Source organism: Physeter macrocephalus, chromosome 4, assembly GCF_002837175.3.
Source record: "Physeter macrocephalus isolate SW-GA chromosome 4, ASM283717v5, whole genome shotgun sequence".
In the NCBI taxonomy this organism is placed as follows: Eukaryota; Metazoa; Chordata; class Mammalia; order Artiodactyla; family Physeteridae; genus Physeter; species Physeter macrocephalus.
Genome location: NC_041217.1, coordinates 50,505,740 through 50,530,830, shown reverse-complemented (window position 1 = coordinate 50,530,830; position 25,091 = coordinate 50,505,740). Strand labels below are relative to the sequence as shown.

At 53.8% G+C, this 25,091-nt stretch overlaps 1 protein-coding gene across 1 annotated transcript in view; it reads right to left on the bottom strand.

Moving 5' to 3' along the window:
* Positions 1-6,291: 6,291 nt before the first annotated feature.
* QSOX1 (quiescin sulfhydryl oxidase 1) overlaps positions 6,292-25,091 on the bottom strand; it is a 39,920-nt gene continuing 21,120 nt past the window's right edge. Inside the window, 8 exon segments of the mRNA XM_007104658.4 lie at positions 6,292-7,360; positions 9,391-9,570; positions 13,171-13,318; positions 14,080-14,202; positions 17,573-17,702; positions 19,996-20,133; positions 21,750-21,895; positions 24,571-24,661. Coding sequence (XP_007104720.2) covers positions 6,567-7,360; positions 9,391-9,570; positions 13,171-13,318; positions 14,080-14,202; positions 17,573-17,702; positions 19,996-20,133; positions 21,750-21,895; positions 24,571-24,661 — 1,750 coding nt within the window. The 3' untranslated portion in view covers positions 6,292-6,566.

Genomic DNA, 25,091 nt, shown 5'->3' with positions numbered 1-25,091 from the left:
GTCTTCTGATGGTGGACATGTAGGTGTTTCCAGGTTTTGGTCAGTATCTCTGATTACTTCCTTAGGATAGATTTTGAGCAGTTAAATTACTGAATCAAAGAGTATAAACATCTTTAAGATTGATTTTTTTCAGAAATATTCTGCCAACTTACATTATCACCTTACCAGCATCAGATTTTATTGTTGCATGATGTATAGAAAAAGATATTTTATTAATCTTTCACTTCCTTGATTATTGAAAGATATTGTTTCATATATTTATCGATCTTTGTATTTCTTCTTTTATGAATTGACAGTTCATATTCTTGGCCTGTTAAAAGTGTTTTCAATTGTACAAGTAGTATATATTTATTTAATAAAAATAAGAAAATACAGATAAATAAAAAGAAAACCAAACACCCATAACCCCACCACTGACTATTAACCACTGTTAACATTTTTGGTGTATATATCCCAGGTTTTCTCTCCTATATCCAGTATCCATAAGTATATGCGTGTTTTCTTTTTTCAAAAACAAGATCATACTATTTCTGCAACTTCATATTTTCACTTACCAATATGATGTGGAAATATTTTCAGGTTAAAAAATACACATTCAAATAATTTCTGTTTGCTGTATTGTATTCCACTGTAATGATGTACCAGAATTTAATCAATCTCCTACTTTGGACTTTAGGTCAATCTTGTTTTGGTATTATAAATATTCATCATGTAGCAAATCTTAGTAAATATCCTCAATTACTTCCCTAGGATAGATTCCAAAAATAGAATTGTTGGATCAAAGGTTATATATATTTTTAAAGCTTTTAAAACTTATTACCAGTTACATTACATTAAACATTACATATATCCCCAAATTTGTATCCGTTTATACTACCACTAGCAGTGTTTGAGAGTGCTCTGTGGCAGATTGTACGAAGGTGAACTCAACAATCTCTTCCATCTTATATAGTTTTCCAGAACTTTAGGTGGAGGTGGAGCCTGGGACTCCTTTAGGTGAAGGTGGAGCCTGGGACTCCTCTTCTTGAACCTGGGAAGCCCGTTGTATCTGCATCCTGGGTGAGCCTTTAAATCTGCCTCAACCAATGAAGAATGGCAAAAGTAATGCTATTTGACTTTTGAGGCTAGCACATAAAAATGCCATGCACTTCCACCTTGTTCTCTTTGGATGTTTGCTCTTGGAGATCAGCTACCATGCTGTGAGGAAGCCCAAGCAGCACATGGAGAGGCCCACATGGAGAGGAACTGAGGCCTCCTGCCCACTGCATAGCTGAGCTTCCAGGTGACAGCCAGCATCAACTTGCCAGATGGACCACACTCAGATACACTGCATGGAGCAGAGATGAGCCATTTTAGGCTAAACTCCATTCAAGGTGCAGACTTGTGATCAAAATGAACGATTGTTGTTGTTTCAAACTGCTAAGCTTTGGAGTGGTTTGTTACACAGCAATAGATAACTGATGCATCTCATTTCCTCTCACTCTAGCTACCACTATCTTTTTTTTTTTTTTCCTTCCATTTTTGCCAACAAGATAGACAAAAGTGGCATCTCTCTTCTGGTTTTAATACTTTGGCTCATCATTTTTAATAGGGCTTTAGTGCTTTTCTTATTTACAATAGACCTGTAAGATCCTTTAATTCTATTTATTTTCTTTGTTATTTTTTTTTTGTTTCAAAAATGTTTATTGCAAAAATTCAAAAACATACTTAAGTATTTAAGTCGGAGCCAGGATGAGGGTGAGGCTATGGAGGCACCTTGGCACCAAATTTAAAGAGGCACTCACTCTCAGGGGCTGACCTGAAATAGTGAGACCCTGAAGATAAGTGTCTCCTTAAGTTTTGCACCCTACATACCTCCCTTGCTCACTCTAGTCCCGGCCCTGTTTTAAGTCCACCCAACCTCACTTTCTAGATATAACTGCACTGGTCATAGTTTGGTGTATATTCTTCCAGACTTTTTCTAGCCAAACATTTATATATATATATATATATATATATATATATATATATATATAAAACAATGCTATAAATTAATTATTAATATATATGGATATATTATATTATTTAATAATTTACATTTACATTAAATTACATTCAATAATCACAGTGTTAAATATGTACATTTATTAATAAAGATAGTAATAAATAGTAATATTTATGTTAACAGAAATGTATCCTTGGACATCTTAGGTCAATACTTGCAAATTGCTCTCTGTCTGAAGATGGCATATTTCATAATGGACATATTCCTTTTTAATATTTTTTTTTAATTTATTTTTTGGCTGTGCCGGGTCTTAGTTGCAGCATGCAGGATCTCTTTGCTGTGGTGCACGGTCTCTTCATTGCAGCGTTCGGGCTTCTCTCTAGTTGTGGCGTGCAGGTTTTCTCTCTCTAGTTGTGGTGTGTGGGCTCCAGGGCGCATGGGCTCCACGGCATGTGGGCTCAGTAGTTGTGGCGCGTGGGCTTAGTTGCCCACGGCATGTGGGATCATAGTTCCCTGACCAGGGATTGAACCTGCATCCTCTGCATTGGAAGGCGGATTCTTTACCACTGGACCACCAGTTGGAAGTGCCTCTTTTGTGATATTTATCGCATATATTTCCCAGTTCTTTTAATAGATAGCTTGATTTTATTTTTATTTTTAAAAATTGGTGTTATCAAGTAGTTCAAACTCTCACCTTAGTTACGTTTTCCACTGTTTTTGTGCTTAAAACACAGTAAAGTATTCAGCTATATTTTCCTATGCCTTAGTTTTTGCATCACTGGGATTTACTCTGGTGTACGGTGTAAAAATGGGATCTTAGCTGAGTTTTTATCAAATGATCAATATTCTTAACATTATTCGCTAAACTCTGTGACCTTCGGAAGCGCTGAGGGTTGAGAACTTGATGGGGACACGGTAGAGCAGATTCAACCTAGACGAGGTTTTGGTCCCTTCCAACCACAAGCTGCAATTCTGCCGTGGCAGAGGCTTCCAGGAAGACAGTGGTGAGGGCAGGACGTGCCATCGCGGTGGTGGAGGAAGGAGGTTAACAGGCAGCACTGAGGCCCACTTTCCTCTGGGGGAGCCCAGCCGCCCTAGGTAGGGAGAGGCCTTTTGCTCTCTCAGTGTAGAGATGAGCAAGTCTTGCCAAAGAAGCACCTGGAAACTTGCCAGCCCTGCCAGGTAGATCTCACCCTAGAATCTAAATAGATGCTCCTTGAGTCTTCCTCTACATGCCCAAGGCCTATGCCCCCATGGGCTGTCCCCCTTAGCTTTACCCCTCCTTTCGGCAGGGGTGCCTCCACCTCTGCCCTGTGACTTCCAGACTTTCTCCTCCCTGTCTAGCACCCATGCCTGGTACCACCCCCCCAGCCCCCCAGGCACAGGTGACACCTAGAGGGAAGGGGCAGAGGGGGTAAGCAGGAAGGCTGAGACATCAGCCCTGTGCACTCCGGTGACCCTCCTGAAGGCCATCACGCCCCACTCGCAGGGGTGCTCTTCTCCGGGGCAGAGACCAAGGCTTGGGGAGGAGACCCCTCCTCTGCGATGAGCAGAGTCGCGGAGGCTCCCCCGACCCCATCCTGGGCCAAGGCTGCCGTGGAGGGGCCAGGTGAGAGGTGGGCCCCCGCTCTGGGCCCTCCACAGCCCGGGGGGGGGTTCTGAATGAAGCAGCCCTTCAGGCTGGTGGTCCCTCCACCACTGCCCATGGGACCCCTTCTTGGCTTTCCTTCCTTCAGGCTTCAGAGACACTTCCCCATCCCCCTTGCCGTTCTTTATCTTTCAGAGCACTTCCCACAGTGTGTCATTTTTTCCTCACTTGTCTGTCTTTTCCTCTAGAGCGTAAGCTCCATAACAGCACGTCTCTTTCCTCTGTTTATCCCCAGCTTCTAGCCCAGTGCAGCACTGGAAAAAAAAAATCCTTAAAATTTTTTTGAAGCTTTTTGCTTAGAATTTCTTGTGTTGGACTTGGCGTGTGCTCTCTCCTCTGCCTGTGACGCCTTTTCCTCCTCGCTCTCCTTGCTAACACCCACTCATCCTTCGAAACCCAGCCCAGTTCCCTCCTCCTCCCGGAAATCATCCCTGAACTCAGTATGTAACATCCCAGGCAGAGGTGAATTTCTCTGTCGGGCCCCAGAACAAGGGCCCTTTGCTTTGCAGGGCCCCTCTGAGGAACCTCTCCTGCATGGGAGCTCTCCTAAGGTGCAGAGAACAACTTAGAACGACAGGCTGGCTGCATTCAAACCACAGAAGCCCCAGCTCCCAGGCTGGCAGCCCGGGTGGGGGAGGGGACCAGCTGGTGGGCGAAGCGGGTTTATCGATGCTTCTAAGAGCCCTGGGGAAATCAAGGTGAAAGGCAGCAGTCCTGCTAAGGAGGAGGCCCACCCCTGTTTATCAATCAGAGGGGCTGGGATGGGGTGAAAAGATGCTCGGCTGCCTGCCAGAGGCCGCGGTGACGAAGGGGACCCACAGCCACCACCAGGGCCCTGGTGGCCCCACGTAAGGCCCTGCCTCCTGCCTCGGGCACTGTGGGCAGTCACCGTGGAGCTGGGGCTGCTCCATCGGCTTTTCCAGCCTCGTCCTAATTCTGAACACCCGAGCCTGGTTTTAGAAAATACGGTCACTGGAGCCATAAGGGCTGGCTGGTAGAAATCCTCTGCTCTTGGCATCGTGTCAGGTACCAGGGGGTGAGGGAGTGGGCGTACTCAAGCGGTGTTGGCCCAGTGGGCACTGGCCCCGGGAGCCTCTTTCACCCTCTGGTGGGCCTGTCAGCCTGCCAGCCAGGGCCCCGTGGGGCGGGGGCGGAGATGAGCCGAGCCCGCCTTGGAGGATGGAGGGGGCAGGTGGGTGACTAGAGCAAGGACACAGAGAGGAAACTCTTGGACAGACAAGAGGCCTGCAGAGACGCTCCGGGCTGCAATCCACCCGAGGAGCCAGGCAGCTGAGGAGGTGACACAGGGCTAACACAAGCAGGGAAGCGGGGGGTCGACTTGCCTTGCCCCCCTCCACCCTCCCCACCCAGCTGCCCTAGCAGAGGGAGGGTGCTTGGCACCCCACCTGCTCCACCCAGGGCCGAGGCCATCTGAGCAGAGCAAAGATGTCCAAGAGAAAACCCCAAATCGGATTGAGGCTCCTGCTCCCCCTTAATGAGGTTCATTATCAGCTGCTCTGATCCTTGTAAAACCCAGCAGGCCGGATTAGGGGCAGGCTCGCCAATCTGGCTGACTCCTCCCTGCTGAGCAGGCAGCCCAGGCTGGCTCTTGAAAACAAGCCCTCTCTCCTTCCTCCAAGGAGAGCTGGAGATGTAGGTCGCCTGCCTGAGGAGGGGGTCAGGCAGGCGCAGGCCAAGGTGCTCCCTGGGAGGGCGGGGGAGCAGGAGGAGGCGGGACTGAGGGGCTCGGGGGGCCCAGAGAGCTCTGTGGACAGTGGGGGAGGGCCCCATCCAGGAGAGAGGGGCTATGACAAGGGCGCTCTGACCCCCCGGGAGCTGGCTGCATCCCAGGTCAGGCTGGGTTTTGCACATTCTACCCAGACCCGGACACTAGTAGCAAGTTAGGGAACACACCGGCGCTTGCCTTAACAAAAATAATTTATTCCAGAGCCCCCTCGACCGTGGGGCAGAGTGGAGATCAAGCATGTGTACAGCGTCACCCTCCCCTCTGACCCTTTTAACCTCTACAGGATGGGAGGTGGACCCTTGAGAGGGACGACACTCCCCTCCCTCCACAGTAAAGATTAGCATCTATTTTGGAGATGAAAGTCAACAAGAGACAAAAGACCCAGCTCCAAGAGGGGTGGAGCTCAATGCGGAGAAGCCAAAGCACGTTCAAAGCAAACACTTCACTAAGGCACTGGAGATCTCAACAGCCCTCCCTAACCCCCCGCCCCCAGCCCAGTACCATCACCACACCGATTCCAGCCTGTACCCTTCCTGTACCCAAGGTTTGGGAAGGAGCCAGCCAGAGGCCCTCCTCCCACAGACCTCACCTGGGAGACCAGCATGACTTCCAGAAGCTTCCGGAGCCCCCCCCAAAGCCAAACCCCACCCAGGAGGGTCTGAGGGGCTGGAGGACGGGCGGGCACAGAGGGCCAGAGGCAGTCCTTCCTTCTCTGGTGCAAAGGGCTCTTTGTAGCAGGATGGACGGAGTCCCGGGATGTAGTAAGGAGTCCACTCCAGCCCCAGGGGCCCCTCCTCTGGAGATGGGAAACCTTGGAAACTGCAGCCTCACTTGCCCCAGTTTAGGGCCAACACCAAGCGGGAATCACTGAAGCTTCAGGAAGAATGAGGCAGGACTTCAAACAAGCTGAAAAAGAGGAATTCGGTGCTGAGAGGCCCAGGACGGAGTCTCCCAACCCCACTGCCCAAGGCTGTCCTGCCCCTGTGCTGGCAGATGAACCTGGACCCTGTGCATGTCTTCCTGTCTATGGAACATCCCTTTCCAGAAGCCCCAGGGAGGTTTGCTGCAACAACTGGTTTTCCTAGATTTTCCTGGACAAGGAGCAAGGTGGGCGGGGCGGGGTGCAGGGGGCTGGAAGAGCCCATGGATGGCAGCTCCCTATCCTGCCCCCTCCCAAGTTGGATGGTTCAGGCTGCGAGGTGGCTGGCATAGACCTTCAGGGCCCTCATCCCGGCCCGGAAGTAGGTGTACACAGCCAGCAGGCCCATGAAGGACAGGGAGGAGAGCCCCACACAGAGGCTGATGTCCAGGTGGGAGAAGTTCCCTTCCAGCATCTGGAGCCACTGGCTCTGGCCCTGCCTGGCCCCGGCCTCTGGCTCCCCGTCAGGGACGCTGGCCAGCTGCTTGGAGCTGCGGCCCACTCGCCTCAGCTCTGAAGGGCCTCTGGGGAGGTTCTTCCCAGCCAGGAATTCAGCCAACAACATGGCTCCTGTGTCTCGCCTGCTCAAGCATTGCCGCCCTTTTGGCTGCTCCAACTTATCCCTCTGAAGCTCTGCTATGTGCTCAGGAGCTTCCTGGTCTGGCTCATCTCTGGCCAGGCTGAGGCCAGCCTGCGTCTCCTGGGGGTGACTTGCCCCAGGTCCCTCTGCTGGAACATCTGGGATGGTGGTTCCAGGGGACACTGTCCCTGGGCCCACCATGATCTCAGCCTTCTCAGGGCCCAGAGTAAAATTTCCGGTCACCAGCTCCAGCTCCACCTGCATTGGGGGGACTGCCATCCTCTATGCACCCCTCCGGGGGCCCAGGCCGGCTGAAGGAAGATCTAGGACGATGTTGCTCTCGGAGAAGTGGGTCTTCAAGAAGTTGAGGGTGTTGTCCAGGTCCCACTCAGGCACACCCTGGAGTTCACTGTGGCAGGAGGAACAGAGCTTACGGGGTGGCCACTGCACCTTGGGGAACTGGGGGTCCTCGCTGGGGGCACCTGGGGAGAGAAGCACACACAGGCTGCCTGTGACACACTGGCCACCCGGAAGCCCAGACCGCATTCTTCCATTCAGAATGCCAGCTCCCTCATCTGCAAAAAGGGGGCACTGCTGCCCTGGGAAAGGATGGGCACGAGAGAGGGCAGATGAAAGACCTAGCACAGGGCCTGGCCCACCGCAGAGCCCAACACTGGTGCCTCTCTGGGAGAGGACGCTCCTACCCTCCCCCGCTCCCAGAACTCCACAGCTTCCCTTCCAGTCACTTCCCCGTGTTAACCCACTGTCTCTCTTTGTCAACTTCACTGCTGGTTTGTACCCCTGGACCAGACATGAGAAAGGACAAGAAGATTCAGAACGAGCTGTCTTGCAGACTGTGGTTGGTCCACTAGTATGTATCTTCTTTGCATTTTTCCAAAATTTCCCAGGTTTTATGCAAGTGAAGATACATTCTTTTTGTAATCAAAGGGAAAATGTTTTTAAAGCAAGAGTTCAAGGCACATGGTAGTTACGAGGCATTCTCCTTTACTCCTGCGGCCCTCTGGGGTAGGTAGGAGTTAGTGGAATTTCTTCCTCAGGTGGGCCCCAAGGGGTGGGGTGTGGGGAGGCCTGGGGGCCTGGATGGGGAAAAGGACACTCAGGAGAGAGTCAAGAAGTTGCCCTTCCCACCAGGCTACTGGGACCCCAGGCAGGCTTGGCATTGTGGGCAGAGCCCCAGGCTGAGCCCCAGAGGGCCTGCCACCGGCCCCTCTTCCAGTGTCACCTGGGGAATGTCAATCAGCCCATCTCTCTTGGAAGAGGCACCTCCCCTAAAGGGTTTAATAGGAAAAAAAAGTTGCTGGCCAGAATGAAGCAGCAGCAGCAGTAAGTGATATAAAAATCAGAATGATTATTTTGGGGAGGGAGCAACATGTAGATTCCAAGGGCCCAGTGAGAAGTAATAGTGATCAGGCCTTGCAAAGGGAGCACTCCATTTGCACCTGCTCATTATTGTTACTAGTTGATCTGAAAGGACCCCCCCTAGAGAGAGTAGGATACTGCCTTCCTTTCGGCCTTCCCTTCAGAGAGAGGCATGGGCTCCTGGCCCTCCAGCAGCAGCTGGGCCCCCAGAGAAGCCAGGAGCCTGCAGGTCATGAGGCTGGAGGGTCAAATGAGCATTTGGTGGCAGGGGCGGGGCAGGGGCAGGGAGAGAAGGGGTGGGAGGAGAGACAGCACGTGTCTTCTTTTGAAGTCCACCAGGAGGCCCCAGGAGATGCACAGCAAGCGCAGCCACCGGCACAGCCACCTGCTCCACGGGGCTCCTTTGACCTTGGCCCCACCCCAGGCCTCATCCCCCACCTCCCGCCCCTGGGAGGTCCGTCCCAGCCAAACACACTTCCTCTCTCCCCACAGACAAGCCCAGGCTCCGTCCACAGGTGGCTCCCTCCCCACCCACCAGCTTCTGGTCACCCCTGGAGTTTAATGCTTTTGCCTGTTGGACCCGTCTGACTCCTGTGCAGGAGGAATAGAAAACACTGTAAATGAGGTATATATATTCAGAAGACAAGGCCTCCCCTGTGAGAATCGGTCCCTGGTTTTTCTAGGAAGGACCAGGATTTTCTCTTCAAGTACATTTTATCATTATACCCCTCCCAGGGCGGGAGAGGCCCAGCTCTCTCCTCTCTGTTGCTTTAAGTAAGGGGCCAAGAGCCAGAAAGCAGGACATGCGAGGCAGGAAAGGGACCCCAACAGGCCAGAGGGAGGGGCCCTGGTGTGGGCGAGAGAGTGAGCAATGGCATCGGAAGACCAGGGTCCCACGGTGCCACAGCCGGAGTTTCCTCATCTAGAAAATAGGTCTGATACTGACATACATCAGCAGGGCTGGTAGAGCAAGTGAAAGGGCTCTGGGTGCTGAGAAGCACCGTGAAACACGGGGTGTAACCTAGAGGACAAAGAAGGTCCCGACTCCTGCCTCTGGTCCCAGACTCCAAAGCTCCCCCGCCTCATTCTCCCTCTGCAGGTGACTCCAGCCTTGGAGGCAGCCCTTCCTTACCTGCGAGGCGAGCGTTGACCTTGTTGTGTCTAGACCAGAACCAGAGGACGGCCCTGTCCAGATCCTCCACCTCGTGCATGGAGGCAGTGGCCATCTGCTCAAAGTGGCTGGCGCAGGTTCGGCAGCCAAAGAAGAAGCGAACGTAGCCCCGGATGGCCTGGAGGACCTCCTGGGCCTTGGCTACAGGGGAGAGGAGACTCCAGTCACAGGGGCCCTTCCGGCCGCCTGCCCCTGCTGGCTTCACCACCGTTCCCATCACAGGCCCACCGTGGCCGCCTCTGCACGGGGAACACACACCCCAGCCCACTTGGTGAGGGGCCCAGGTCTCCCTGTTCTACTTCACCTCCCAGGGGTCATGTTAGAGTTGACCCCATCTCCTCCCAAACTCGTAAACCTCAGTCTCCCTTGTCTGCCTCTTATCCAGGCCCTCATCACTTACGGACACTCAGGATAAAGTCCAAACGCATTGTCAGGACACTCAGGCTCTTAGAGACGTGGCTGGAGAGGAAGGCAGGGGCCAGAGTGCCCATCACCCATCCCGTGGGCCCCTACTCTGCCCCTCCTGCTTTAGGCTTCCTGTTCCAACTCGCTCCCCATCGTGCCGTGCTGCATCCAGAGCCCATCCCGATCTGGCCCTGAACGCTCCCCAATTTGTCTCCATTTCTCCCCGGCCCCCTCACTTCCTCCCACTGGGCTCTCTGGCCTGGCAACAGCACAGGCTCTGAATACCCCCCCTCTTCTTGCTCTGACACAGGCTCCTCCCTGAAGATACCACTGCTCCCCCCAACCCGCCCCCCTTAAACCCCTCTGTCTTCCACACTCGGGGCTGGAGGTGGCGGAAGTACCCTCCCTGCTGTTGGTGGCTTCCAAACTCTCTCTCCTTCCTGCTGCGAACCCCCCAGCCCTTTAAAAGCTCCATCTCCGAGTCTGACCCCTCCATCCACTGGGACTTCAGCACGCTGCTCCCTGTCCCACTTACCAACACGGTCCGTGCCCTCGGTTCTGGCACCGTCAGTGCCCACGCCAAGCTGTGCCTTGCCTCTCACCAGCTCCTGCTTCCACCCCCGTCACCCACTCACCACCTGCCCTGCAGCTATCCTCACCTCCTCCACCTGGCTCATGCTCTGGACCTCACCCCTCTCGCCTCTTCCAAGATTTCACTCCTGCGAATATTTTCTTGTGTTATGGCATCATCAATTTCTCCCTTGTATGGGCTCCTTCCGACCAGAAAAAAGAACTACAACGAAGAAACCCCTTCTCTGACCCCAGTCACACCCCAGTCACACCCCAGTCACTCCCCCATTACCTCCACTTTCTTCCCGGCTCCTCTCTCTTCAGCCCAACCCAACCAGGCCTTTCTCTCCACTAACCCACTGAAACAGCTCTTGCCAGCGAGGTCCTTGCCGCACACCACCTCCCCACTCGGCTGACTATGTCCTCGCTCTTGAAACTCTTTATGTTGGGGGACCTCTTGAAATTGCAGTGGCCACTCCTTCTTAGTCTCCTTTGTTGGCCCCTGCTCCCCTAGCAGACGTCTGGATGCTGAATGCCCCAGAGCTCAGGCCTCAGCACTCTTCTCTGCCCACCCACTATTGGGCTCCTCCAGTCCCGAGGCCTTAACTACCGTCTATATGCTAATGACCGCAAGATTTGTGTCTCTATCCTGGACCTCCCCCCAGAACTGCAGACTCAACAGTCTACACCTCCATTCAGCGATCCAACAGGCACAGACCACGAAGTGTACCCTCCCCCATCTACTCCCTCCCCGCCCTGAGCCTTCCCATTTCTCGGCTCATAGGACCATCAACTACCTGACGTTCAGGCCCAGCAAGTCCAAGGTCCGACCATAGTCCTTGATCCTGCATAGTCTTCATCCAATCCGTCACTGAGTCCTATCAGCTCTACCTTTAAAATATTCCCAAACCTGCTCACTTCTTCTTCCACGTGCACACCTACAACTCTAGTCTAGGCCACCACGACCTCTCCTGGACAAGTTCCACAACTTCCTAATTGGCTGCTCTGCCTCCCCCTTGCCCTGCTGTAGCCCACCCTCCACCCAGTAATCGCTCTAAAGCGCCGATCGTGTGCATCACTTCCCTGCTTAGGGTCCCTAGTCGATTCTCATAATGCAGAGACTGAAATCTACCTCCCTCCCTCACCAGGTCCTCCAAGTGCCCACCTCCTCTCCTGCTTCCCCCACTCCCAGGCTCTGCCACACTGGCCTCGTTCTGGTGCTGCACACACACCAGACTTGTTCCCTGAACTTACCAGTCCTTGACCTGCGTTATGGGCTGAACTGTGTCCTCTAAAACTCTTATGTTGAAGTCCTAGCCCTGAGACCTTCAGAATGTGACTGTATTTGGACACAGAGCCTTTAAAGAGGTGATTAAGTGAGAATGACGTCACTGGGGTCCATCCTAATCCAATATGACTGGTGTCCTTGTAAGAAGAGGAAATTGGACGCAGCCAGGAACACCCCCACTGAGGACCGTGGGAAGACCCAGGGAGAAGATGGCCATCTACAAAACCAAGGAGAGGCCTCAGCAGAACCAACCCTGCCAACGTCTTCATCATGGACTTCCAGCCCCTCCAGAACTGTAAGAAGACACGTTTCTGTTTAAGCCACCCAGTGTGTAGCACCTTGTTAAGGCAGCCTGAGCAGACAGCCCGGGAGGCTCTCATCCCGGATGTCCCACCGCTGCTTCCCTCTCACCAATCAGGTCTCAGCAACAGGGGCCCCTCCTCCGAGAAGCCTCCCCCAGCCAGACACCCTGTCTAAACACAGCATCCCCCCGCCGCCCCACCGCTTGGCTCTGTCTTCTTCACCGACTCACCATCACACCTGAAATGATCTGTGTGTTTACTGTCTGTCTCCTGCCACTGGACTATTGTCCCCTTGAGGCAGGGACGTCTCGCTGCATGCACTGCTGTACCCCACCCCAAGAGCAGGGCCCGGCTCTTTGGAGACGCTCCATAAATCCGGGCTGACAGACTGGCTGGCTGTCCGCACACCCGGCAGCTTCCCCTGTCTCCTCTGTCGGGGACTCCTGTCCATCATTCCCCCTCACTTACCTCCTCCCGCCCTTCCCGATGGCGTGGAGCGTTCCCTCTCTTCCACCCACACATCCTGCTCTCCCCCTGGGCCCTGGCAGGCTGCACGGCAGCCCTGTGCCCACCTGTTTCACAGTCCACTGGGAGCAGGGACTGCCTCTTCCTCCTTTGTGTCCTCCAGGCTGGGCCAGGGCCTGGCGTCAGCCTGGTCCCTCCGTGAGCTAGATGCCCACCCGTTCAGTCGCTGTGTGCGGCTGTGGGGCAGTGTGGGTCGTGGAGAGCAGCTGCACGGTTTGGGGATGAAACAGGGCAAAGGGGGAAAAGTACTTCCCCAGGTTCCCCTAGAAAATGATTTTTCAGTGGGAAGTGCAGTAAAATTGTTCAGAGTCTACGGTATCAGCCGCATAAATTGTGAAATAGACATAGCTCTTTTCTTTATGGGAGTATAAAAAATGGAACCAGAACTCTCTTGTGAAGACTAAAAATAAATCAGGCTTATGGCTACAAGAAGGCCAGGGAGCAGCCTCACGCCCGTTTGTGGGGCACCACCTCGGGGGCAGCGGGCAGGACTGAGCGGCTACTCCAGGCCCTCCCCGCTCTGGTTCCCCACTGCTTGTGTGTGGTCAGCTGCAAAGGCGGACTCCCCTAAATTCAGGCCTGCAGCAGGGAGCCAGCGGAGGGCAGGACGGGGCCGGCTGAGGCACAAGGGGTGCACAGGCCCAGACTCACCTGTTTCTCGTGAGTGGTCTACATTTTGCCGAGCTGCCTCCACGGTCAGGAAGTGGAAGAGGACCCACAGGGAGCAGGGAAAGCCGCGGAAATGTGGCCGACTCCCTTGGCAGCCTACCCAGTTCGCCTTGTCGGCAACCACAGCGCCCTAAGGGACACAGACGAGCATGAATGCATATGTGGAGAAGAAAAAGGAGTTGGCGTGGGAAGTGGGGAGGGCAACTTGCAGAAGACTCCAGGTCAGCACAGAGCCCCAGAACAAACGGTCCCTTTCTCAGTTTATCACCTTGAAGGTGGCATTTCCCTTCCACTGGCGACACCCGTCAAAGGAGCAGGAGGTCTGAGAACCCGTGACACAGACCAGGTCACGTCGTTACTCTAGCCTTAGCCTCCCCTCTGTAGAACGAGGGGGGGGGGTCATCTCTAAGGTACCGTCAAGCTTTGACACCCCACACGTCCGTGAGGTTCTGCACCTCTCCTGGCTGACATGCCCACCTTTGCAAACAGTGGTGAGAGCAGGAGCCCAGAAAGCTGCCCCTGGACAGAAGCGGTGCTGCGGAGCACAACATGCCGGGAAAGAACAGAGGGCTGGAATTAAAAGCTCTCTCACCACCGGGGTCTCACAACTGGTTCTAAATCCCAGCCCAGCCACTTACCGGCTGTATGATCTTAGACAACTTACTTGACCTCTGTTTCTTCATCTGCTAAATGGGGATAATATCTGCCTTCCTCTCATGCTGCGGGGATTAACTGAGGTCTGTACAGAGAGAGCTCAATAAACAGCCGTTTACTCGCTCCTAATGGAAGGACCCGACCACCGCCTCCTTCCTGAGTGCAGGTCGGTGACAGAGGTCAGAGGTGACAGGGTGAAGCCCTTCCGCTCCCATAGATATCAAGCATCACACTCACCTCCTTCCTGTTGTCCAGGGCAGTTTTAAAGAAACCGTAGGGAATTTTCTTTCTCTGCTGCTTCTTGAGCCAGTCATTCAAGGAACGCAGGAAGCTCTGGACCGAGGGCTGGCCAGGGAAGTACTATGGGAGCGATAAGGGGAGAGTGAGAAATAAGTCCCCCAGAGTTCCGCAGTCCTGGGGAAGGCCGGGGGCCAGGCTGAAGTGGGCCGAGGCAGTTTTTTAGAATGTTCCAAGACCACCGGGAAAACATCCTGCCTAACACCCACGTGTGGGTTCCTCACTACCTTTGCTTTGGGGCACCTGCAAAGGCGATGGGGAGGGGTGTGCAGAGGCGCTCCGTGGGACCAGGCCCTCAAGGCCGCCCCCTCTCCAGGCTGCAGGCTCCGGTTCTGACCCGACCCCACGCTCACTGGGAGAAGGCTGAGCACCTTCCTGTGACGCTGCCCAGGGCTGCTGGGACCCCTGGGCCACACGGGCCTCTGTTCAGCTCATCTTCTGATAGAGCAGCTGACTCGCTAACTGACCAGCTGGGCGAAGCTGGCAAAGGCCTTTCATTTGTATTCCACGGGCTGCCAATGGGGACAAGGCAGTGCACGGGCTTGAGCCGAGATCCACATCTTGATGGGAACTCGCAACAGTCTCTGAGGAGCATGAAAAGCCACTCTGACAATAAGTCAACTCAAATCGGATTAGTATCAGCACTTTAAAACCACAAGGACTCCAGGGAGGAGGATGGATGCCTGTGTGTGCGCACGCACGAACACACCGAGGGTGGGGGAAGGAGGGAGAGAGAGGGCTGCAGTAGCAGGACAGGTCACATAAACCACGAAGAGGCAGTCGACAGGGCAACCCAGAGAAACTCAAGAGGAGAAACAGCAAAGAAAAACATTTGTGAGAAGAAGGGTGCTGGAGACAGGAATGATCCCTAAACAGAAAAACCTGCCAAGGGACCCAGTCCTCTGAGAAAGTCATGGCGTATTCTTATTTCCAGGCTGGACACTGTCCCCCAGCAGAAGAAGTGGCCGGAAAGAATCCTGTGCTTTGACACGCTCCCTCTTGGTCAGCTCACACGGGCCTCTGGGCTCTCAACACAAATTTACAGCTTCAAGTCAGCGTTTCTCACTGACCTTCACCCATCGTCCTGATTTGGAAGGATGACGCCCTCTAAGGCCACGGTGTCAGGAGGAAGGATGAATTAAGGGGCTCTGGACTACAGGGAGTCCCCCTGCGCCGGGAGCAGGGAAACCCTGGTGACCACACGCCACCCAGTGGCCAGTCCTGCCAGCCGCTTCCGTGAGGCAGCAGGGAGATCCCGGGCTGGGCCGCAGGGCAGTGCCTCCCGACTGGCCATACTCACAGTTGACAGGTCCCTAAGGCTGAGCAGGCAGAGTGAGCTCTACTCACTCAGCCTTTCAGTGCTCCACGCACGTACGTAGTGCATAGGGGTGTGGGTTAGATGAGACGTAGGCGCAAATCTCAGCTCAGCCACTCACTGGCTGGAGGACCTTGGACAAGGTGCCTCACCCCTCTGGACCTCCATTCCCCTCTCTGTGATGGGATAATGCTAGTACCCACCTGGTGGAGTCTGTTCTGAGAAATGCAGATAAGCTAAAACACAAAGGAGTATCTTGCAGAGTCTGACACCTTGTCAGAGCTCAAGAAACGGTAGCTGCTACTATTATTGCTACTCAGGATAAAGCTACCCAGGCAAGGGTAGGGCCAGAATACTCCGCAGTCTCCAGAGGCTGTGCTGCACAGCAGATGCCCCTGAGCCCGTGCCCCCCAGCCCTCCACTTTCCTCTCTGAGGGCCCTGGCTTCTGGCAGGGAGGACTCCTTCACTCCAAACTCAGTTCCAGCATTGCTGAGGGCAGAAACTCGGCAGGCCCCACGGAGAGGGTGCTGCTTAAGCCTCTGCCCCGCTCAGGCATTTCCTGGGTCTCATTCTTTTCCCTCACACTGGCTGCAACAGTCCCACTGGAAGCCAAACCCAAACAGCTTCGAGTCCAGCTGAGAGATGCAAGCAGCACACAATAAACAATTCCCCTGGGATGAGTTCTTCAGAGTGGATTGGACTGGGGGGGTAAGGGGACCCCCTCTCTGCTTCCTGGGGCCCCACCTCATGTGTCAGGCAGCAAGACAACACACAGAACTACTCGAGGACTTTTCCCCTCTGATCCTCTGGGTCAGCCACCCTGGGCCTCAGCAACTTGAGGACCAGGCGGCTCACAAGGCCTCTGAGGAAAGGCTCTATTATCAGATTGGGCCGAAGAACAGGGGCCCAGTCTGCGTGGAACATCTGAGAGGGGCTGAAAGCTGTCTTGCCTTAGATTGGAACAGCACTGTGACAAGCACTTGCCACCTCACAGGGTCCTCGGTGTAACCACAGATGCCCGTCACTAAGCCAAGTGGACCAGAAGGCCAGGACTGGTGAGGAGGGAAGAGGGGCTGGGCTGGCGGCAGTTCACAGGGAGAGGCACACACCGCCCCCAGAGGTAGTCCCAGCTGCCCGCAGACCTGCGCCAGGAGGAGGGGCTCAGACCTGGCTCCTGGGGGCCGAGGGTGGCTGAGTCAGCAGTCAGCCTCTGAGGGGGACCAGAGCCCGCGTCTGACTCAGCAAGTCCTCGGCAGCCAGAGCCAGCCAGAGCCTCGGGATTTCAGTAGGGCAGCACCGGCAGTGGACCTGCAGCCGCAGAGAAGGATGCAGGGAGGGAGGAGGCGGCAGGTGCAGAGGGAAGAGGCAGCCCACATCTCACCTTGAGAGACGAGCAAGGAGCGTGGCAGAGAAGGGGCACAGGCTCTAAAGCTGGGACCCCAGTTCAAATCCTGGCCACGACACCACCTAACAGGAGGCCTAAGGCATATCACTTGAGCGACCTGTACTTCTTAAATGGGGGTAGCACTTGCCACCCTGCGGTGGGATTAAGAGGATTAAATGCCTGACACACATCAGGTCCCCAGTAAGGAGGAGCTACACTTCGAGGAGTAGCCATGCTGGCAGGAAACTACAAAGGAATAAGGAAGGCACGGCTAAGGCCAGGGAGCTGCGTCAGACTTTGGCCAGAGTCTGGGAGGGAAAAGAGGAGATTCAGAAAAGCCTTCTTTCCTTCACTGGGGTCCACGGGTCCTGCTTTCCCAGTGACCACGGCAGGGAGTGAGAGGCCACACTCCCGGCTCGAACTGAGATGGAGGACTCAGGCAGGCAGAGCCAGCTGGGAATATCCCCAGGGCATCAGGCCCTGGGTCCCACCCCCACCCCTGCACAGGGCGGGGTGGGGGAAAGGGGTTGTCCCTGGTGGTACAGGGCTGACGGGAGGAGGGCGCAGACCGCAGGGTAGCAGCCCCTGGTAGACTGGGACAGCCGCGGGTCCAGGTGTCCAGCCCGACCACGAGCTCCTGAGGGAGGGGCTGGCCCGGCGCCTGCTTCAGGGATACGCACTGATCCCGTGTGGTGTGGGGCTGCCGGACAAGGGAGGGCAGGGCCCTGCTCACCTGGGCCAGAACCGCCATGAACTTTTTCAGGGCCACCAGGCGCTGCCCCTCCAGGACAGAGAACTTGGACACTTCTACCCGGAGGATGTAGTGCAGTGCAGATTCCAGGTCAGCCATGTAGATCTTGGAGCTGAGGACCCAGAGGGAGCCAGAGAGAGAAAAGGGTGTTAACCATGGGGCAGGGGCTGGGGAAGAGCACTCAGGGCCAAAGGGAGAGAAGAGGAGGCACTACTGATGGTCACAGAGTCCTGTGAGTTAGCACTTGGGTTGGGGAGGGAAGGATTGGGAGTTTGGGGTTAAAAGATGCAAACTATTATACATAGGATGGATAAACAACAAGGTCCTACTGCACAGCAGAGGGAACTATATTCAATATCCTGTGATAGACCATAATGCAAAAGAATGTCTGTCTGTGTATAACTGAGTCACTCTGCTGTACAGCAGAGACTGGCACAGCACTGTAAATCAACTATACTTCAGTAAAAATAAAATAAAATAAAATAAAATAAATAAGTTAGCACTTGGCTCTGCCAGTGACTACCTGTGTGATCTTGGGCAAATTACTTAACTTCTCTGAGCCTCAATTCCTTATCTGTAAGATGGGGATAGTAATAACTTGCTCACAGGTAGGTTGCTGAGAGGATTAAACAAAAGCACAAATGTAAAACTCTCAGCAGCTCCTGGCACAGAGTAGGGTTCCCCCTCTGCAGGTCCAGGGCCAGCCTCTCCCATCACTCACTAAAGGTGTTTTTATCAGGCCACTAGTAGAAGGTTGAGCTTCATTCTCTGTTCTGAACAAAGAACCCTAGGGACAGACAAGTAGACCAACAGGGGCGCACCCACACAACATGGCTCGAGAAGCTGGGTGCTCTTTGAAAGACCAAGGGTTTGGCTGCCCACCAAGGCTGAGAATGGGGTTGGGGAGAAGGGGAAGTGGGGTTTACATGTATGTTGGCTGACGTCCTTGCAGCTGCCAGACCCTGGGCATCAGGGCTCCATCTCGCACCTCTCGGGCTGACCCCAGCCCTGGGGGAAGGGTTGCAGGCTCCAAGCTGGCTGCTGCACCCCGCGCCCATCACGCTCTTGTGGGATCTGGGCTCAGGGTCCTGAGGGGAGGGCTGCTTCTCTACCCCTGCCTCCTGACCCCTAGATTCTTGCCTCCTTCTATGGTGGCCTAGCTCTGGGAGCTTGGGCAACTCAACCCGCCTCTCCGGCCTCAGTGATCTCACCTGTAAAATGGACTCCTGCCGCACCTGCCTCCTGAGGTGGTGGGAAGCCAACAAGGTCAGCTGACGGGGTGAGCACTGTGGCCACCTGCGCTTTACCCTCGTGCCAAAGTCCCCTCCCTCTGCTCCACTTCCGTGTCCTGGGGCCTCAGTTTACCTCTCCGTTCCTGTGTTCTGCCTCAAGGAGTGGCCCCCTGACTAAAGGAGATAATGGACGGAAGTGCCCAGCAGAGCCTGGCACATAAGACTAGAAGTGTCAGCCATAATAGCAATTTGAATGATCTGAATAATCATAATTTGAATGATTATAATGAGCATGCCCACCTCTTACTTTCTCTTTCCTTCCCACCTGATTTACTAAAAACCTCTCCACTAGCACTTTCCACCCTTAGAGTCTCTCATGTTGGGATGCAAAATCCTTCCCGAAATCCAGTGACCCTGCCCCCAGTTCTCTCGTGCAGCCCCCTTGTGGAAGCCGCCCTCTGGACTCAGCTCTGAGCTTCCTGGTCAGCCATTTCCACGTGGTACCATGCTGGGGGCCAGAGCAAGAGGTCTATGGCCCCATCTCCCTGCCCAACAAGCAGAAATTCTACCACCAGGGCAGAGCCAAGGAGCCTCAGAGAGAACAGTTACCTCGTGCTTACAACTGTGCACGACGACACTGGCTATCTTGAAAGGTAGTGAGCTCCCTGACACCAGAGGCATTCAAGTGAGGTCGGGTGCCTTCCTGGAAGGGATGCTGCGAAGGGACTGTAAACTCTGGGCAGGGCTGGCATCTGCCCTGCACAATCGGTATTTATGGTGCCTAGCACATAGCAGGTACTCAAAAATCTGTGCTGAAGAAATAACTGCTTGGGTGGGAAGTTGTTTTGGAGGCTACAGATTATCCTTCCAAGCTGATTCTACTTGGTCTTGAATAGAGTTAAGCTTAAGGAATGTGGGCATCGGAAAGTATGCGTTCCATCATGAAGAATACAGTCAGCAGACGCTGCCGCCTCCGCACATTTAAGACTCTCCTGTGCGTGGCCAGCAGCCGGGGGCCCCCACAGGCCAAGGCCAGCCGTCGGGGGGTCTGGGCTCAGGATGACACGTGCCAAGCTTGTGACAAGGAACAGAGTGTGGAAGGAAGGGGGGTGTCTGTGATTAGAAGAGAGGGTGGGGAAGGGAAGGGAGGAGGAGGACCAGGCGTGGCCTTACGGATCTGCAACTTTCCACACGGTAGGGGCTGTGGTGCTAGAAGTGTTCGGCGGCGCAGCCGTGGTGGGGACAGCCTCGCTGGTGTCCCTGGAGAACCTCTGCAGGTACTTCGTGTAGAAGAACCTGGATTCCATAAGCCTGTGAGGGAAGGGAACCGTGGGGGAGAGGCAGTGAGCATGGAGGAACAAAATCCGAGAGCTAACTCGCGGCAGGAGAGGAGGCGGGTGGCTCACCTGACAGGAATGCTTATTCAGAAATATTTGAACCTGGTTCGGTCTTAGCCTCAGTGAGGTAAAAATTGGGGCAGTCTTGCCTCACGCTAACCTTTCTATTCACTGCTCATGCTGTGCAAAGCCTCTCTGACACCAGTCTGAAGTCAAAATCCCGCCTGGAAAAGCGGCTGGGCCCGTGAATTCCTCCACCTGCCTCGGGGAGGTGGGGAGACAGGGCACCTTTGGGAGCAGGAGGGCCCTCTGGGGACAGTGTTCCCTCTGGCCACGGGCCGGACGGTGGGTTTGACGACTCTCCCCGGAGACGAAAGCTACAAAGCGGCACGTGGCCTCAAGGAAGCTCACAAGCTTGCTCCAAGGTACCGGAGGTGACATTACCCCCCAGGAGGTCAAGGGAGTTTGATACATGATTTTTAAAACATAGCAGCAACGACCCCAAACCACGACAATTCTGACAATCCTTTTGATTTCTCTCTCTCCTCGCATAAAGAGGAGTCCTCAAGGGCAGGCGGCGCCTCCTGGTCAAGGCCCCTGGAGGGAGGGATGTGGAGACCGGCAGCGTGATGGGACACCCCAGGGGACCTGGCACCGGGAAGCACTGCTTTCCACTCCACTGTCCCGGCCCAGTGTTTACCGAGGAGCAGGTGGCTCAGAAGCAGCGTCGTCACAAACAATTTTCCCCTCCGCCAACTCCAAGAGAGGAAACAATGCCTCCGCTCCCCACCAGGACTGGTACTTCCTGCCCCTCCCTGTCCCCCGCGGCCATCGTGCTGCCCCCTCCCGCCCCCCGACAGCGCTCTCGGACGAGGCCTGGCCCAGCGCTGCCAGGTGACAGGGGCCGGGTGAGGGCGAGTGGCCGCGCTGCCCAGCCCCGGTGCAGGATGGCACCAGTGGCCCTGAGGAGTGGCTCACTGGACATCTCAGGCCAGCCTTGGTCTCCCTGGCCCTCGCACTCCTGCCTGCAGGGCCGGGTGGACATCAATCATCTGCCCAGGGAGGGCACTGAGGCACCATCTGGCGCCATACAGCGCGGGAGCCTGACAGAGGGGCTACGGCTGGCCTGATTGTTCTCTCTTGGCATTTCGGAACTGGCTATTGTCTGGCTCCTAATGAACTCTTCTGCAATTAGAAACCCAAAGGGAGGGAGGGTCAGGCGTATCTGAGTGCTTGCCAGGCCTGCAGACTGCCAACGGGTCTGCCTGTGAAGAGAGGAGGATGGGGAATAGGGCCAGGGCCGCGGTGGGGATGGGGCAGAAGTGCCAGCGCTGGGTGCTGAGTGCTCCGGGGACCTGAGGCTGAACTACTGAGCTGGGGGCAACGTTCTGGGCCCGGACTCCTGGCTGTAGCATGCCCACCACCCCACCCACCACAGGCAGATATCTGCTTCTCCTGCATAGGGTGCCCATGGACTCCGCAGAAGACTCACAGGAGAAAGAAGCTGTCAGCCCCTGTGAAAGGCTGGCAGCCTCTCGAGGCAGGAAGAAAGGAGGAGCACAGGGAGAGAGGGGGCAGAAGAACACTCACATGGGGACCCGGAAGAAAGAGCCATTCCGAAACAGCAGGTAGCAAGATGGGAAGTCGATGACACCAAACTCGTTCACCACGTCATGCGCTGTGTTCAGGACCCTGCGCACCACTACGCCCCGGCGCTGGGACAGGTCCAGAGTCACCTGCAGAGACAGTGAGACACTTGTGGGGGTAGGCCAAGCCACCGGACAGAGGGGAGGCCTGGGCAGGCACCTGGCTGGCAGCTGTGCTCTAGCCAGACTCGAAACCTTTCCAAGAGTAGACTGTCATGACGAGTGAGAGTCTCCCGCCACCCACCACATCTGCCCCGCTGTAAGGAGTGCAAACGCTGCCTGCTCGGAACGGTGCGGACCACACATCTTGAGTCCTTGAGGACAGTCCCAGTTTGATGTAATTTTCTTTCCAATGAGAACAATTTGTAAAAGGCATAAAAAGATGTGGTTTCCAAAAATTCAAAAAGACACATGCACCCCAATGTTCACTGCAGCACTATTTACAATAGCCAGGTCATGGAAGCAACCTAAATGCCCATCGGCAGACGAATGGATAAAGAAGATGTGGTACATATACACAGTGGAATATTACTCAGCCAGAAAAAGGAACGAAATTGGGTTATTTGTAGAGACGTGGATGGACCTAGAGACTGTCATACAGAGTGAAGTAAGTCAGAAAGAGAAAAACAAATATCGTATATTAACGCATATATGTGGAATCTAGAAAAATGGTGCAGATGAACCTGTTTGCAAGGCAGAAATAGAGACACAGATGTAGAGAATAAACATATGGACACCAAGGGGGGAAAGGGGAGGGTGGGCTGAACTGGGAGATTGGGATTGACATATATACACTAATATGTATAGCACATAACTAATGAGAACCTGCTGTATAGCACAGGGAACTCTACTCAATGCTCTGTGGTGACCTAAATGGGAAGGAAATCCAAAAAAGAGGGGATATATGTATACATATAGCTGATTCACTTCGCTGTACAGCAGAAACTAACACAACATTGTAAAGCAACTATACCCCAATAAAAAAAATAAATTTAAAAAATGTATGTATCTGATATTTGGAAGAAAAAAAAAGTGGTTTCAGTTTTGTTCTGATATTTGTAAGACTTTCTGTCTATATTCCAAATCGGAAAAACATACTTAGACATGACGATTTTATTTTTAGAAAGAATTAAGAAGGAGAAATATACTGTTAGGTAATATTTACTGAATAGGTATTATGTTCTGTATATAGACTGCTTCGTTTAATCTTCAAAATAATACTCACTATGAAATAGGAACAATTACTAGGAGACCAAGCCAGGTGGTACAGTATACCATGGCTGCTTGGGTTTAAATGCTGCCCCCTCAGACTAAATCTCTCCCTGACTCAACTTCCTTACTTGCAAAATGGTAATAACAATACCCAACTCCAAGGGCTGTTAAGACTGAATGGGCTAATTTTATAAAAGTGCTTCTAACAATGACTAGTAAATAGTTATGCACGTAAGTATTTCTTTAAAAAAAAAACAAAAAACTCCTATCGTACAGTAGATGCAAAAACCGAAGCTCAGCAGTGAAATCATGTGATCAGGTCACACATGTAGCAAGCGCCTGAGCTGGGCTGTAAATCCCAGGTCGATCTGCCTCCAGAGCTGGGGCTCTTGGCCACTGTGCCCTCCTGCCTCTCAAACTAACCATCCCTGGGCACCTCTGCACGGACATGGGACCACTGCCCTTGGCTACTAGGGGAATGGGGGAGCGTAGGAGGAAGAGCTGATTCCAATGAACATTTATCAATCACCTGTACAGGCATGACCCCAGGCCTGGAATGGGACCAGAGGATCAGGCACTCCTTCAGCAAAGCTCCCTGCCCATACCACCTCCATGCTTCCCCTCTTGGGGCTGAGAGGTCTGGAGACAGCTCGGAGCGCTCAACTGCGCTTGGGGAGCTTCCGGAGGAAAACCATTCAGAGTCAATAGTGGTGTTTAATTTCATCCCCTCTCTCTCTATCTCCTTGCACTGCCTTGGAACTTCTCCCAGGCGCTGACCCGTCCCACCTCTGCATCTGGGAAAAGCCCAGTGGCCCGCGAAGTCCATGAGGCAGCGGTGGAACGGCAGACTCTCTGCATCAGGCCAGGGATGGATCTTTATAAAGCACGTACTCTGTGCCAGTTACTCATCCAGGTTCTTCCTCTAAACCGCCTCACTTGATGTTCCCAACCATACTCTGAAAAAAGGTAACTGTCACCACTTCAAAGGCAGGGGAACGAAGCTCAAGAAAGTTGAGTAACGTGATCACAGACACAGCACATAAGTGATGGAGTGGAGATTCCAACCCGCCTGATTCTGTTATCTGCTTCACCTGGGAAGGGACCCCATTTCCTCAAGAGGGACTAGAGGCTCTCTGATGTTCCCTCCCCCCCAGATTTTTTACTCCAATTCTTTGCGGGCAGGGTAGTGTGGAAATAACACAAGCTTTGGAGGCAGACAGACCTGGTTTGAAGTCCTGCTCTACCAGTTCACTGGCTGTGTGATCTTCGACCTGTTATTTGACCATCTTCGTTAATTAGAAAGATCAGCAACTACGTGTGTCAGCAATCTAGTGCAATGCTCAATAGACAGCAGGTGTTATCATTCTCAGTTTCCACGAGGAAGATCCAAGCAGACATAAAGGCTTTAAACAGAAAGGTCCAGCTCCTACACTTCCCGTTTCCCCCAGCAGGGGTCAGGCCAGTGCTGGGCTAAGAAGTGCACAGGAACAGCCCTGCTCTTGGCTCTCTGCCAGCGGCTATGCAGGAGCTGTGGGACCCTGCAGGCAGCTCACCTCTCTACCCAGGTAGGAGCCTTCCCTTTCAAAGATCAGGGCCAGGTACTCTTCAGGGTTTCTTGCAAAGAATCCAGTAATCTCCTCCAGCCTGCAAGAGACAACGCTGGCAGTCACTCTCTCTGTGGTGGGAAGAAAGCAAAAGTGCCGGCGACAGCAGACGTGGCTGACCCGGTACCGTGAGTGCGGCCACACACACCTCCTCCTCTGTTTGCACACGAGACTTCGAGGAAGTCTCTCCATGCCAGCCCTCCAGTGGGAGTAAACCAAACCTTGAGTCTCAAAAGACGCTCTCTGCCTATTACCGAAACCTGGTTCTTCACTTCACCCACCTATTTGGGTTGTTTTTTCAGAGTCAGGAGTGCGTACGGGCAGTCTGAGGAGGAGACCGGGGGAGGCACGCTTTGAGACCAGGTGTTTCTATGCTCTGGGTAAGGCCCAGGCTTAGAGGGCAGTTTTTTTTTTTTTTTTTTTTTTTTTTTTTTTTTTTTTGCGTTACGCGGGCTTCTCACTGTTGTGGC